General features: G+C 42.3%; 1 protein-coding gene across 4 annotated transcripts in view; it reads right to left on the bottom strand.

Moving 5' to 3' along the window:
* LOC128442598 (kazrin) overlaps positions 1 to 3954 on the bottom strand; it is a 111317-nt gene extending 107363 nt beyond the window's left edge. For all 4 annotated transcript variants that reach the window (XM_053425139.1, XM_053425143.1, XM_053425142.1 and 1 more), the window contains exon 1: positions 3374 to 3954. In XM_053425139.1, the coding sequence (XP_053281114.1) occupies positions 3374 to 3548 (175 nt within the window). In that variant the 5' untranslated portion in view covers positions 3549 to 3954. The remainder of the gene's footprint in view (positions 1 to 3373) is intronic.
* Between the last annotated feature and the right edge of the window lie 11406 nt (positions 3955 to 15360).

Genomic DNA, 15360 nt, shown 5'->3' with positions numbered 1-15360 from the left:
TTTTGCATACCACAGTGCAGATTGACTGAAGTCTTGTGCTGTGCCAACTATATAGGATGGTACAGAAGAACTTATGCACATCTATAAAATGGGCCGTAATAAGCATTTAATGTGATGAGTATAAAAAGCTTTTTGCACGCTATGACCATGATTTAAAACCTTATAAAAGTAGAGTAAAAGGCATCTAAAAACATATCTCTAGATAAAGGTCATCGCAGAGGAATAAAAAGGAAGAATGAGTAAAAATAAGAAGCAGGGTCCTCATTCACCTCACGAATTTACAGAGCGGGGCTGGATGTTACATCCTCTCCCAAACACAAAGAGAAAATCGCCACAGGCAGATGTTGTGGGCCACTTTTACGACTGTTCAGCATTTCGCAATATAAGCAGGCACAAAGCTAAATGTAGTCCATCTCAACCCAGGGGGAAGTGGATGAGCGACCACATAAAGGTACCAGTGAGAATCAGTGTGGTTTGAGGGAGAGATGTGGAGGCTCCCTCTTGTGTATGTTTTTGAGACAGTTGTGAGCAAATCCCCAGAGTGCAATGTGATATTTTTCCCAACTAGCCCAGTTTGCCAGTGAATCCATTTTACTAGCCTTGTGTATAGGCTCCGGAGCAATGGATCTGTTATCCACTTAGGAGCTGCAGCGTTGGGGTTTTGTGACACAATTTTTAGTTTTTTACAAAAACAAAAGTAATCATTATACAGTCCCAGATTATATGCAAGAGGCCTGTATCAGTAACATTTTAATTTAAAGCCACACAAATTGTTTGTGTGGCTTTAACTGACAGAAGTACACACATATAAATACCCCTCTAAAATAAAGATTTAAAATAAACACTTCTGCCTCACTGCAGAATTTTGCTACACCTTGCATTTCTACACACATTAGGTTAGATTAATTTGGCTCACCGGTCATGTAAGATAACCCACTATCAAAAATTTTAAAATTGTTGAAATGCATCCATTATTTATGGGACAGTCCCATTGGTCCATAAATGCATTTAGCTGCCAAGGCCACAGATCCAATCCGTTCTTAAACAGGGGTAGGACTCCATAAGGATTCACTTCTTCCTACTGGACATGATTTATGTATTTAGAACATATGTTTTGAAAGTTTATTTGTTTGCTGTGCGTTTTTCTTACTTGAATATATCGATATAAGTAATTTATAGCAGCCATGTTAAAAATAATAACATGACCTAAAGAACAACAGTGTTATTCACTGGCCTATAAATCCGAGACTGGTCAATCCACATCCACTGAATTAACCTTCACTAGGCTCGAGACAATTACGTCAAACACTGATAGACCTAGCCAACAAAAATAAGGAAGTACTCATATTTATGTAACATGCGATTTGAACCCCCAGGCAGTAAAAATGCAATTAAGAAAAGCTAGCCTACTGGCGAGGTTAGTGCTGAAGTGCCATGTAGCACCTTCAGAGACAGCCTCCCTCAGGACTCTTACCGGCTGTGCAGTGAACCAGCGACCCTTAGCCCACACCTCCCCTCCCAACACATGCGCTGGTGATAAATTACCTAATCCCCCTATTCCCAGCCATTTCTATTATACACCCTAGGCTTGTTAAGAGCAGCCCGGAGAAGAGAAAAGGGGTTGAGAAAAGACAGCAAGAGGAGGGGATATGCGGAAAAAAGACCAAGTGACAGAAACCGGATGACAAGGGGACGATATACAGGCCAAACAAAGGCAGGAATCAGTATCCATAACCTTCAGTAGCAGAAGGCGGTGGGTGTGTGTCAGTGTTTAATGTCCCAGCCCCACTAGACACTGTATTTCAAGACAATTATGGCCGATGAAATACATCGAGGGCGAGAAATACAGATAGGTGTCAGCTTCTGGAAGTGCATCAATCCAGAAACACTTTGACAACGCAGCCGTCAGTCAGACAGTCCTTTCCTGCAGTCACTGTGACGCTGATGTGCATTTTTCTGACTCTACTGTGCAGACGAATTTGATTCCACCACTGAACATTCACATCTCAGGCATCACTTCAGCCGAGCAGAGAGGCAGCGACAAGGGACAATGACATCATCGCTCAAACCCTCCCAGAGGAATGCTTGTCGTCACTCACACTGGCAAACACACTGCTATGGAAACAGCAAGAGCGTGAGCACGCATCGGGGTTAAAGGGATACCGGCAGGCACAGGCGCACATGTAAACAGAGAGAAATATCTGACAAACAAAGCGAGAGGGGAACTCCATTGAAAACATTGCTGACACATGACCAAACTGCTCCTGAGCCGCTGTGTGAATGAGACTGCAGTCACATTTCCCCTTTTAAAAGACCACTACAGAGGTCAACTGAGGACTTATTGAACTCTGTCATTGTGAATGGACAGTTAGCCAACACTTTTTCCTGGTGAACATGAGAGAGAGGAAATAGCCGAACTGAGCCTGATCCTGGAGGCACCGGAGAGAGAGAGATGTGGTTTCATAGCCGAGTGCTGCCAAAGCCACGATGGAACACATCCTATCAGACTGCTCACTGTACCAGCTGACTGCTATGGAAACAGCGGGAGAGTGCGTGTGTGCCAGAAGTTGAAAGGACACGGAAACGCACAGGCACAAATACTACACATGCTTATGCAGCGAGCTGTGCTTGTGCAGATCCACACATCTCTCACCTATCTGTGCGGCAAACTGGGTACAGAAAAGTTGGGAGAGGGCAAACGGAGCAGCTGCAGTGCACACACACACACACAAACACACACACACACACACACACACACACACACACACACACACACACACAGGGCAGCATTCTACAGACTGGGCAGCCATTCAAACAGCTCTCGGTAACAGTAACCCACGGCAACCCTTAAACCAGCCCCCTCTCCCTTCATGCTCAAGAGACACAGATCCCTTGCCCAGTTAAGGGAACCAGCAGCCAGAGTGCCCAGCAGTGAAAAGAGGCTGTAACTCTACCCACTCTGCCCCTTCCTAAAGTGCAGCCACCACCCCCCCTCAGCCCTCAGAGGTTCAGGAGGTTAATTATTCAACATGTGAAAGGATTTGTGGGAGAACTGAGAGTGGACACAAGCCGGCACAAACCCATCACCTCTTTTGTCCAGCTCATTCACTCACTTTCCAATGTGGACACTGAGGCATGAGCCACACACACACAGAGAGAGAGAGAGAGAGAGAGAGAGAGAGAGAGAGAGAGAGAGAGAGAGAGAGAGAGAGAGAGAGAGAGAGAGAGAGAGACAGCAACACTTGGGCGCACATTGCAACATCTTTACGCATCAGCCCCTGCGCTCCGAGGCTCCACATGTTCCCAGCCTCTCGCTAACTAACAGTTAGTGTATACTCCTCCACTCCTCCTCCTCCCCGAGCGGCTGTCTTACCGTTGTGGTTGTGCTGCCGGGTCTCGAGCATGCTGACGGAGGAGTCCGTGGCCCCCAGTTCGGCCAGTCTGCGGCTGGTGGCGCTCAGCTCCGACCGCAGGTTGGTCACCTCCTGGCTGGCCGACTGGATGGCCCCATCGATGCGCTGGGCCAACTGCTTGTTGTCATCCATCATTTTCAGGATTTTTGCCTGAGGGGGAGAGGGGAATCCAGACACGGTGTCATGCTGAGAAGTTGACCATTTCCCGTGAAGAAAGGTGTCCCCCTTTCCCAAAGAAAATAAAATCCCTCTTCTGTCCCTCGTCTGTCTGATCTCGCTCCCTAGAAAGCCAAGTTAAATCCTCGGAGCAGTTTGTCCTGTCCGCTAAAGAAGAGAGGCAATCCGGTTCAGGGGAAATGTGTGTGTCTGCTGGAGGGAGCGTTGGAGACAGTGTGTGTATGGTGGGAGTGTGTCAGTGTGCGAGCGCGCCGGTGTGTGTGTCTGAGAGTTCCGTAACTGCATGAGTGTTTGTGTGCGCGCGCGCGCGTTACAGAGTCAGCGCTGCCCCTGTGAAATGCGCTCCCCGCAGCTGACTGTTGAAAGGACACAGAGCATTGAGAGATGACAAGCACCTTTTTAAATGGACTGTACCATTTGCAGAGGAAGTCGGGGGGCGGGGGGGGGGGGGGGGGGGGTGTAGAGATGAGCCAGACCATATAAGCACATGGAAGTCAGAGGTCCTCAACACAGCTGCCTTTAAGAGATACTGCTGCGAGGGGTTGTGTGTTTGAGACTGAACTGACAACTCACAAAAGCCTGTTAAAAGAGACTGTAGTGAAACACTGAAGCTCTCTCTCTCTCTCTCTCTCTCTCTGTGTGTGTATATTGCATGCACCTCCCTCCATGGACGAAGGGAAGGAAACCATTAGTTTGACAAAGAGTCAGTTGTGAGGAGAAAACAATGATGGCTATGCAAACAAAGCTTTCATCGCAGCATGACATCGAGTTACTCCTCTTAAAATACAAATGCTTTTTAAAACAAACTGTCTGGCTCAGGTTAAGGAAGGTGTGTTGCAGAGTGGCAAGAAGGAAAAATGACTGAGCAACATTCTGCTGTTTCCTGGGCTGATCATTTTCCCTAAGTGGACCATAAATCATATGAGTGTTGAAGGAGAGCAGTTTGATCCACTCCCCACTGTTATATGTACTAGGAATGTTATCTTGTTACCAAACAAAGTTTGTTTGTTGATTTGTTGTACACAAGAATAGTCAAAACTACTTGACAGATTACCACAAAAGTTGGTTGAAAGATGTGGTGTGGGTCAGGGAAGAATCCATAAAATGTTGGTGTAGATCCAGATCAGGGGTTGGAACCAGGATGTTTTTTCCTACTTACAATTGCAAGATAACTTTTTTTTTTTTTATATATATATTTTCCTTGATTTGTCTTGGAATAATTAATGGCTCTTGATTGTCAAAAAAATCAGGCATGTTTAGAGGACTGATAACTATATGAATACATCTGTACCACTATATTTTCCTTTTAAAACACATCAACTCTGCTACAGATGCGCCTGGTGTCCCGAGCCTTTAGAGTGGATATGGTTCATATATGACCGGCGTGGATAATCAATTACAAGCTTTGCTGACCCTGTTGTCTTTGCTAACAGATGTCGTGCAGTTCAATTCTGCTTTTTTACAATGTTACAACTGTTTACATGTGCAGGAGAAAAGATATTATTGAACCGATCTGCAACTATTCACTTGCCCAGTGTACGTGAGTGGTCTGTTTTTTCCAGCTCCATATTCACCCTGAAGAAGGGACAATCCGAAGTCTTATTATTCTGCACTGGGCCGTCACAGCCATGCTGGTAATTTGTTATCGTTATATTATTTTTCAGTAAATCTTATATCTGACCCTTCCTCTTTTCATTTGTCCACAGAGGAAAAAACATCTACACATGCAGACACAGTTACTGCCACCTGTTTACAGAGAAAGCTAAATATTCACAGAGAATGAAACATTAATGATTACTTCTCCTCTCTGCAGCATTGCAGAGGAGTGACTGGGGAAAGTCTCTGCAGTGAAAACTGTGGCTTTTATTGTAGTTGAAGTAATGCAAAGGAGTGACATTATCTTCTAAATGTCATAGACACCAGGAATCAAATAAGAGACGGATGGACAGTGGAAGCTGATGTGACAGGAGAGCCTCATGGTGAATCCACAGTGAGAATGAAGAAGAGTGAAGAGCTGACTGGGAATGAACATGTTTGTCTATAAGCATCACACACTAACAAGGTTTAGAGGAACGTGGGCAGCTTGTCTCTTCTTTTGTGTCTATGAATGAATTTGTTTTATTATACAGTGTCTGATGCACCAACATAATGTATTTTTTTAATTGGCTAAATGCGAAATTGAAGGAACAGGTAACATTGAAGTATGCTCCCTAAAATCCTCCTACATCTAACACTGTCTTCATCCAAATCTGTAGACTATGCTGGTGTTTTTATGAGAGAGATTTCTGATGACAGCTGTGGCACAGTTTGCTAAAGCTACCTGGAAAACAACAAATCTGACAGTCCTAACTAAAGAGCAGCTCAGGCAAAGTGGCTTTTGATAATTACCAAGGAATGTTCTCCCAACACTGACTCTAATTATATCTTATTAAGTAATGAATATTGAATACTAATAAAGTAAAACTAAATACTTTATGTAATAATGTAGAAATGATCTACTGTCTGTTGAACCTCATTATGCTCATTGCTTTGGGTTTACAACCCATAACTTTATCATTCTCATCACTGCAGTTCGCAACAGTGACAGTTGTGAGTGAAATAGCTCAAGTAGAGCTACAGTACACAAACTGCCAACCTCCAAACAACACACAAACAAAGTTAGGTAGACTAGCAGGTGAACATAGGGGAGACACCGGTTTTTCGCAGGGGTTGGCGGATACTCCCCAATATGGCTGAGAGGCTAATATTTGGAAATAAAATTGGCAGAACAATAAATCGGTTGCTGAGTAATCAACTTCAATGCTGTGTTTACAGCGTATTGTTTTACAGATTTAGTAATGGATGTAGGATTAGGACACAACCATGTTTTCAGTTTTTAACAGAGTTCAAATCAGAAGTTCTTCCCCTTTACAAACCACATAGTGAGTTACAAATCATCCTCCACACTCAGGATGACCCATCACCCTGCAGCTCCTCTTCTAGATGACAGGGTTTTTTGTTAAATACACAATATCCCTGAAAGCTACAAGAAATGTTCCATAAGAATGTAGACTCAAAAAATCTGTTCTCATGCTCTCAGTGAACTTTTCATTAATTTTTCCAAACTGGATTCTAGACCAAACTCATCCAGAAGGCATTAGATGATTAATTATAATATTTCAATTAGTCATCCAGAGGAAATAATTTGAGTCAATTTAGTCAAGAAAAAATCTGAAAACATTTGCTTAGTTCAGCTTCTCAAATATGAGGAATCTCCTTTTTTATGTTTCTTATATAACTGGAAATTGTGTTTCTTTTATATTTTCAGTATCAAAATCTACCATCAGGAAAAGTTTTGTTGACTCTACAGACTAAAACAGTTTGTATAATGTATAATAAACTATTTAGTATAGTTGTCTCTGAACTTCATCGCTGAGTGTAAGCTGCTCCAGTTCTCACCCGATGCCCCAGTTCAACCCTTCCTTTCTCAGCTGTCATGTGACACTCTGCTGTCAGAGCATGCCTACTCACTCCACAGTGCAGCTGTGTTGTTATTGTGTCCTGAGGTTGAGTGAATGAAGGCCCCAACTCATCTGCATGAGGGACGCACAGACCAGCCACCACAGTGCACAGGCCCGAGATGTGAGCAACTGCGGGGCACTTCAAGAAAGTGTTACCGTAGCCTGTGGTGCTGTGTGTGTGTGTGTGTGTGTGTGTGTGTGTGTGTGAGTGTGTGTGTGTGTGTGTGTGTGAGTGAGTGTGTGTGTGTGCTCATCCTTGTTACCTCTTTAAGACCTTTGCAGCATAGATACTGACCTTATCAAGACCAGTAGACCCCATTGGGACCAGAGCTATCAGAAAACATTATTTCTAAGGCCCTGGTTAAGGTTAGGTTAAAAAGTTTAGTTTAACTTACAACCATTACAGTATATACAAGAAAGCATGCACAAATACACACACACACACACACACACACTTTCTCTCTCCACCCATTCATCCATCTTCCCTGACACAGGTCACCCCTCATTCTCAGTAAATATCAGAACATCATGTTATTTATAGACGACCCTGCTGCTGCATATGATACATTAGTCACAGGGGAAGGCACACACACGTACACACACACACACACACACACACACACACACACACACAGACTCACAACAGGGCTCATAATCCCGTGTCCATTATTAAAATTCACCTCGTGTCAGGTGTCATAAAGTCTATTGGGCCCTTCTGGGCAATTAGGATGCTACAGAGTCCAAGTGTGTAAATCTATTTAAACATTATATTATCCCACTGTTTGTCTTTCCTCTGGAGTATATAGTAAAGATATACTCTACCCTGGATACACATTAATGTAATAATGCTGACATCTGCATGTGCATATGTAAAATGAATAAATGCAAACATTTACAGAAGCGTTATATTTTAAATGCCAAATATAGTATATCTGAAATAATCTTCTTACAGTATTTTTATCCCATGGGTAATTTGACCATGACTTGTACATGTAGAATGTTACATGGCTACATAACCAGGGGTTTTTCCCATACTGAGGATAAAAGGTAAAACCCTGTCACGGTGCAGTAGAGATTTGGTAGATGGGCGACTAGCAACAAGTGTGGCAAACCAATTTATAATCCTTTCTGGTTTTATTGCAAGTTAAGACTAGATCAAAACCTGAATATGAGCATCAGTCAAGCATCTGCTGCTGACTCACTTTCTTTCATGATTACTTCTTAAAACAAATATTATAATGAAAGCATTTTATTAACTTTAGCACACAGACTTATTGCTTGAATGTTACGTTTGGTTCATTAGTTTAGAATTTATCTTTAGAGCTGTCTTTTTTTATTCCATTTCATGTATTCTTGTATCTTAATTTCTCAATTATATTTGGGATTGGGGAGATTTTTTATCAAGTTTTAACTTGTATCATTTTCCATATTCCCTCCAGTTCAGTTTCAGTATGTTACTCACAAAACCATGAGGCACATGAGCTTAACAATGAACATACTCACAGAACTATTTGTAGTGTAGTTCTGCTGTGGATTCAGATTCACATCCTTACGCCCAACAACTCAACATTTAAGAGTGGTTATTGGTTGATCGTGGGTTAAGCTCAAAACATGAGAGCGTGTGTTGTGACTCCACCATAAAGACACATTGATCAAGCCTCTCTCTCTCTCTCACTGGGGTCTTGAATGTGTTTGCTGGTCAGTGGAGTGAATCTGGACCCAGTGGCTGATCAGTAATAAGTGGGTGTGCTGAGGGTTTAGATTAGCATGAGAATAGTGGGGAGTGGGATCGGCGCTCTGCGGCCATTCCTCTTTGTGCCGAGGCCGAGTATCTGTCCACACAGCAGGGCTTTTACAGCCGAGTCACCACATTCAACTGTAGTCAGGCTAAAAAAGTTGCACCAATGTAAACAGTGGTTTTTAAGCCTGATTGATTTTTTATTTTTTTCTTATTGGGGTGGAAATGTGTTGCCAAGCAATAACAGTTGAGTCTCACAAGTACTTACTGGGACGGTATTTGTTGCCTGGCAACAAAAGAAACCGACTTCTGCAGTTAAATACAAAAAGAAAAAACAGAACAGACTCAACTCAACCACATCAACAATAACAACAAAATAAAAGCAGGAGGAAATTAGCAAACATAATGAAAAAGGAAGGGGTATGATTGTGTTTGGCTTAGATTCTCTCATAGTAACATTTCTTAAAAGATTCACTATCTGATTGCAAGAATTGGCTTCAATCAAAATCCATTGAAGTCATTGTTCTGACATACTGAACATTCTAACTTTGATATTTTGCTTGGAAATTCCATTTTTTTATTGTGTTCATTTATTTAATTACCTAGGATACTGGTGGGTGTCCAACATAAAGACAGCAGACAGAAAAGACGGGGAAATATGCCACCACAATATAAAAACCAGTGGAAACCAGAAATACTGCAATGCAGTTGTATGCCTCTGCCAATCAGTGCAGTTTCCGTCTATTTTCTGATAAATGATTTTTCTAGATTCATGCAAAGTCAGGTCACCTTCGCCTTTGACCACTGAAATGTAATCAGTTAATCTGTTGAGTCCAAGACGCAACTGAAGCTGAACTATCTTGAAGTATCAAATCCAAATGGCCCAAAACATGTTATATGAGGCCACTGTGACATTACACTTTGACATTTGACAACCAAAATCAAATCCTTCAATCTCCCAGTGAACATGTCTGCAACATTTTAAAAAATTCCCTTTGAGTGTTTATGAAATATCATATTCACCATGAAAACTATATAATCTGGTCATTCATTAGTCCAAGTGAATGTTTGCACCAGATGCAATGAAATATCCTTGAATTGATATTGCTGATGCATTGGGCTTACAAAAATTCAACCTTTTTGAATACTTGTACAAAATTTGAAGAACTTCCCTGACGGCCTTCTTGAGATATCACATTCATAAGAAGGGGATGGACAGACTGATGGACCCCAGAAAACCGAATGAGTTATAAAAATGTATCGACCTTGTACAGTTACAACTTTCAGAAACGTTGGTCATATTGCTTTTGAGTCTGAAATGTATTGATTGTAGAATAAAGCTTGTATATGTATTAAGTCAACAGTTACTAACACTAGTAGCATTTAAGATATATACTTTTGAACAGTGGTTATCCTGGGCTGCTTTCAGTTTAACAAAATAAACTATTTCATCACACAATAAAGTTTGCGGCCGCCTGTGTGTGAAGGTTTACCCGTTTAAGCTTTAGCTTTGTCATAGACCTGTGTGCTCGACAACAGGGGAGATGATTTTATTATCTCCGCCAGTTTGTTTGTCTGTTGGCAGGATTACACACAAAGTGCTGAACAGATTACCATGGGTCTTGGTGGAAGGATGCAGTTTAGGTCAGAGAAGAACCCATTGCATTTTGTGAATCAAATAAGTAATTTAAGGGGAGTGATCCTCATTCAGTAACTGTTAGGTAACAAATACTCATTTCAGCTCCATCAGAAAGTGGATGCTTTGCCTGTGTTTGATGTAAACAGTTGCAGGAAATCTCTGTGTTCATGGTAAATGAATGTGATTTGCATTTCATGTTTATGCAAATCCAAGTGCACCTCTAGTTCTTGAGATTGAAACATATGAATTACTCTGAATTGATCACTGCATGTGCTCAAAGGAGTTTTTAACTTGAGGAGTATGCAGAATATACACAGAAAACCTTGTGAATGTGTGTTCAACTTAGTCAATCTGATAAATTGAACGTGCATAATTTATAACCCTAACCCATAGTACTTTCTGATTTAAGAGGTCAAGGTTCTGCCACTAAAGAAAGGCTACTGTTGTGGACTTAATCTAAATATAATGTTCAGCTACCTGAACCACAATCTGTGCTCACTGATTCAGATGATGCCTCTGCAATGCAGAACTTATGGGCTGCACCAAAATAACATCACCTGCTCATTGATAGCATCTGGATGAGGCCGGCCAATGAGGTGGAAAAGGGGCTGTAATGCAGAGCCGTGCTGATGTGAATACTTAGGTTGCTTCTACTTCAATTTTTTTGAGCAAACAAGAAATGGTTTAATGTCCCTAGAGGAGGAAGGAAATAGAGTTTTGTAGCCGAACTCTATCTTGATCTATTTTTAAAATCATCTTATCCCACTGCAGAAAGGGGCTCAGTGAAAGAAAAAAAAAAATGCCTGCAGAGGCGGAAACAAACAATAAAGAGAAATAATAAAAACACACACAGAGGTGGAAATGGTGAAATAAAGGGGAAATATAGACAATGGAGAGAGAAAAAAAGAAATTGGAGTGATATAACAAAAACATTTAACAATGTCTGTGTAATTTATGACCGCTAATGTGCAGGAAGTTTTTCATGGTGTCCCTGGTGGGCAGAGGCTGCAGACAGAACCCGAGGACAGAAACCAATAGGGTCCTCAGGCTTCTTCTGCAAATGGAGAACGTTTACCAATCTATTGTACTGTTCCTCATATGAGTCACTGCCTCAACCAAGGAAACGTTCACTATAGAGATATTTTGTATTTACCCTGGATGGGTTATGATTTTGTGCATCAGAAGTAAGAGTAAGATTTTGACCGAATTTATTTGCTGGATAGTTCAATATCATGAAGCAACTTAGTTTTGTGACATGAGAACATCATCGCTCTTTGCAGACATTCTATGAATTAAAGTAACTTGGCAGCTGACAAAATCTCCTCCTCTATCCAGATGCTTCCCCGTGATGTAAGAATACACACCCAGCTAAAAAAAAAACACACAAATAAAGTGAAAATATATCTTTTAACGAGGGTAAGATCAAGTTTGACAGTGAAATCAACAGGCGTTTCTCACACAACGAGACACAACCCAGGCGGCTTAAGAGAAAAATTCTTTCTTGCTGCTCTGTGCCAGTTTTTAAAGGCACACTGACTCAATGAGGAGCAGTCTTTCCATATCAAAACCACTGTAAACTGCCTCAATCACGGAAAAGGGGTTATTTGTGGAAAAGAGGGTGGGAAATGTTACTGTAACACGCAGAGACACGCTATGAGCTCATTCCAGCAGGGTGGGTCAAACCAAGACAAAGAACAGACACAGACCTGATGAAAAAACAGAATTATGTGACCCGCACTAAGCTGTTTATTCTATACTCTCCACTTATACTTCACTGTTTTAACTATCTGAAAGTGGAAAACACGGAGCAGCTGGAGGACGAGAGAGACAGCTCTGGGCGCAGTGGCAACAGTCTGTCGAGCCCCGAGGGATTAGACAGTTGCATAACTGAAAGGTCACCGGTTTGACACCTACAAAACCCAGTGTTAGACGGGGCCAGCTGAAATCCTAAAGTAATAGTGAAGAACAGTCCCTTGGTTCAGCTCCTTATGTCTGAAGATGTCAACAAAACTTTAGGATCAGACTCTAGTGGATTAGTATTTGCAAGATATTTTTGATAAATATCTATTATGTGTTTTTAAAGCTGCACTAATCAATGTTTTGCCATAGACTGTTTATAAAGATGGACGACATGACAGCTCCACAAAAGTGAAGCCAAAGCGTCTCAATGACTGACAGCTCAGAATGTCTTGCGGCGGTGTGCAACATGGCAGCAGTCGTATCCAGGTAGCTTCATTTCTAGATAGTAGGAGGAATTTGGATCTGTGTCTTCCATCAGATTTAACAATGCACCAACAATGCATGAAATCAAAACTCATATGAAAGTAGTTGCTCATTGTGACAAAAACACAGAGGAATCATCTCCCTATCCTGTGGCCCTGTAGTCTAATTGGAATCATTGTTTCGGTTTACAGGCCTGTGAACACTGCTCTCATCAGGCTTGTGTCTTGCAGCAGCAGGCAGCTGTTCTCGGAGAAAAAGCTCGGATGAACCCAATGTGCTCTACCTGCCCAGCTCCAGATGACAGGCACATGGCGACACACGCAAACTAGCTTGTGTGAACACCGAGCAGCTAAAGAGACAGAAACCTCTCACAGGAGATGGTGATGAGCAATATACAGCTAAAGTAATGACAGGGAGACGTCAAATAAATGCTAATGAAGCTTTGTGCCTGCTGGATCGTTACTCTGGTTCATTATGTGTGCGTAATGACTGTAGAGTCTATAAAAAGAGGGATGCCATGACAGCTTCAAAAAAGTGAAGCCAAGGTGTCTTGATGTCCCCCCTGGTGGCTAGATGCATTATGGGTCATAAATCCAAGGAGAGAAACCGTTTCTTAGTGACAGCAGATGGGACATGGGCCAAATTAAAAAGTAAAAATACTAATCAAACAATGTTTACGTAAAGTTGGTTTCTGTCATTGTAGATCTTTCTTATCACATTGTAAGTTTGCTTTTAGTTGGTTACTTGATTCTATAAAAGTGATGTGAAATGTCATGATTGACAGCTGAGACTGACTCATGATTGGTCAAGCACGTGGGTGGGCAGGACCTCGCTACATTGGCTCCAACCACAAATCACTACTGCACAGACTCTGGCGCCAAATATCGTAATCTGCGCAGGATGGCAGAGTTCATATCCAGGATATTTTCGCTTAATTTCCTTTATAGACAGAAAAATATACAGAAAAATAGGCAACGTAGACTAAATTAAATTTCTATTTTAGTGTTACTGCAGCTCAGGCTCCTTGGATATTGATTCCTCTGCTGCATGTGCCACCAGCCACGAAATAAAACACTCGGATGCAGCGGGGTAAACACAGTTTGTGGACTCACACAGATAAGTTTTCCAATCAGACAAGAGTGGGGAGGTTGGAGGTGAAGAAGTGTGTTATTGTAATGTCTCCTATCCTCATCCCAACTCTCCCACTGCCTCTAATCTCCTGTTAAATTCCCGCTACGCTCCTGCTCACATTCTCCCGCCTTCACATGCCCACTGTCAGCGTGACGCAGATCCAGACAGCGATGGCAAAACGGACATTTTTGGGGGGGAACGCCGTCTCCGCCTCGAGGCTAATCTCAGGCACAAAAGGGTTTGTGGGCTTTGATGTGAATTAAGATACAGCACAGGCTCTGCTGAAGTGAGACGAGCAGGAGGGGAAAAGAACTCACACAGGTTTGATGACAAAAGAGAAAAATACTGTGTTTCAATCTGGATGCTTGATACGATCGATCACCCTCCACTGAAGGAGGTGAAGGTTGTGTTTGTGTTACAGATGATGGAAGTGGATTGTGTGCTTGGGCAGGCATCCTAACCTTCGAACACACAACACCATCAAGAAACCCTCCAAATAAACGCAGTGTAATTTACTAAATCTCTGAATATATATTAAAAAAACTTATATTTGCCCCTGATCTGGTCCTGCCTGCAGCTATGGGAAATTGTACACATATAAACGGGCTGTATTTTTAAGATCTTATTGACCACTCATAGTAAATGTCACAATCACCCATTCACAAACACACATACTATGTACATGCAGCGTTTCTTCTAGCACAAACCATACACTGCTGGCAGAGCCTCAACTCTGTACTTTGTTCAAAGGTCGTTGGGGACAATTTTGGTTTAAGTATCTTGTCCACTTCAAAATGCATACTGAGGAGTCGGGGAGGAACCACTGACCCCTTGTTGAGTGGGCTACCCGCTCTACCTCAGCCACAGCCAAGCAACCATATACTGAATGTTTTGGCTGATCAGAGTAAAACTGCTTTCAGACATGCACTTAACCGTCCAGATGATCTCCTGACGTCATCCAGAGGGGCTGCATGTGAGAACACAAATATCAGAGTGTGAATCTCTGGACTTTCTCCTGCAAGCTCCCCCCCACCCCCCCTCCCAAACACAAACTCCGGATAATGTCCGAGTGAGCCCATGTGAGAACATATAGCAGGAGATTACCCAGAGGATTTACAGCAAGGGAGTGGTTGTGTTGATGACGACAAAAGGAGTTACAGATATCTCAGGATGAAAAAGCAGTGCCACGTACGTAGAGGACACCAACGAAGATTACAAAGCTCTTGGTGATGAGAGGTGACGCTGGTGTCGATGAGCTGTAAACAGAAACGTGATCTCTGCAGCCGAATCCACACGTTACGTCCTGCCTCTGCCTGCTGCTCCTCCCCTCACCTGAACTCTCAGAGATTTCTTTGTTGTCGTGAACGCGTCCGAGCAGAAAATCTCCTGCTGCATTGTTCGTAAGTTCAGGAACACATATGTCAGGACATTCTCCAGAGTTCATGTCTGAAAACTGCTTAATAGACTCCGAGAAGGCGATTGTCCAATAACGTATTCTTTCAAACAAAGCAATTTTTGGGTATCAGAGAAATTCATTTT

This window comes from Pleuronectes platessa, chromosome 6, assembly GCF_947347685.1.
Source record: "Pleuronectes platessa chromosome 6, fPlePla1.1, whole genome shotgun sequence".
NCBI classification, from domain to species: Eukaryota; Metazoa; Chordata; class Actinopteri; order Pleuronectiformes; family Pleuronectidae; genus Pleuronectes; species Pleuronectes platessa.
The sequence above is the reverse complement of the archived record's forward strand: the minus strand, read 5'-3'. Positions and strand labels throughout refer to the sequence as shown.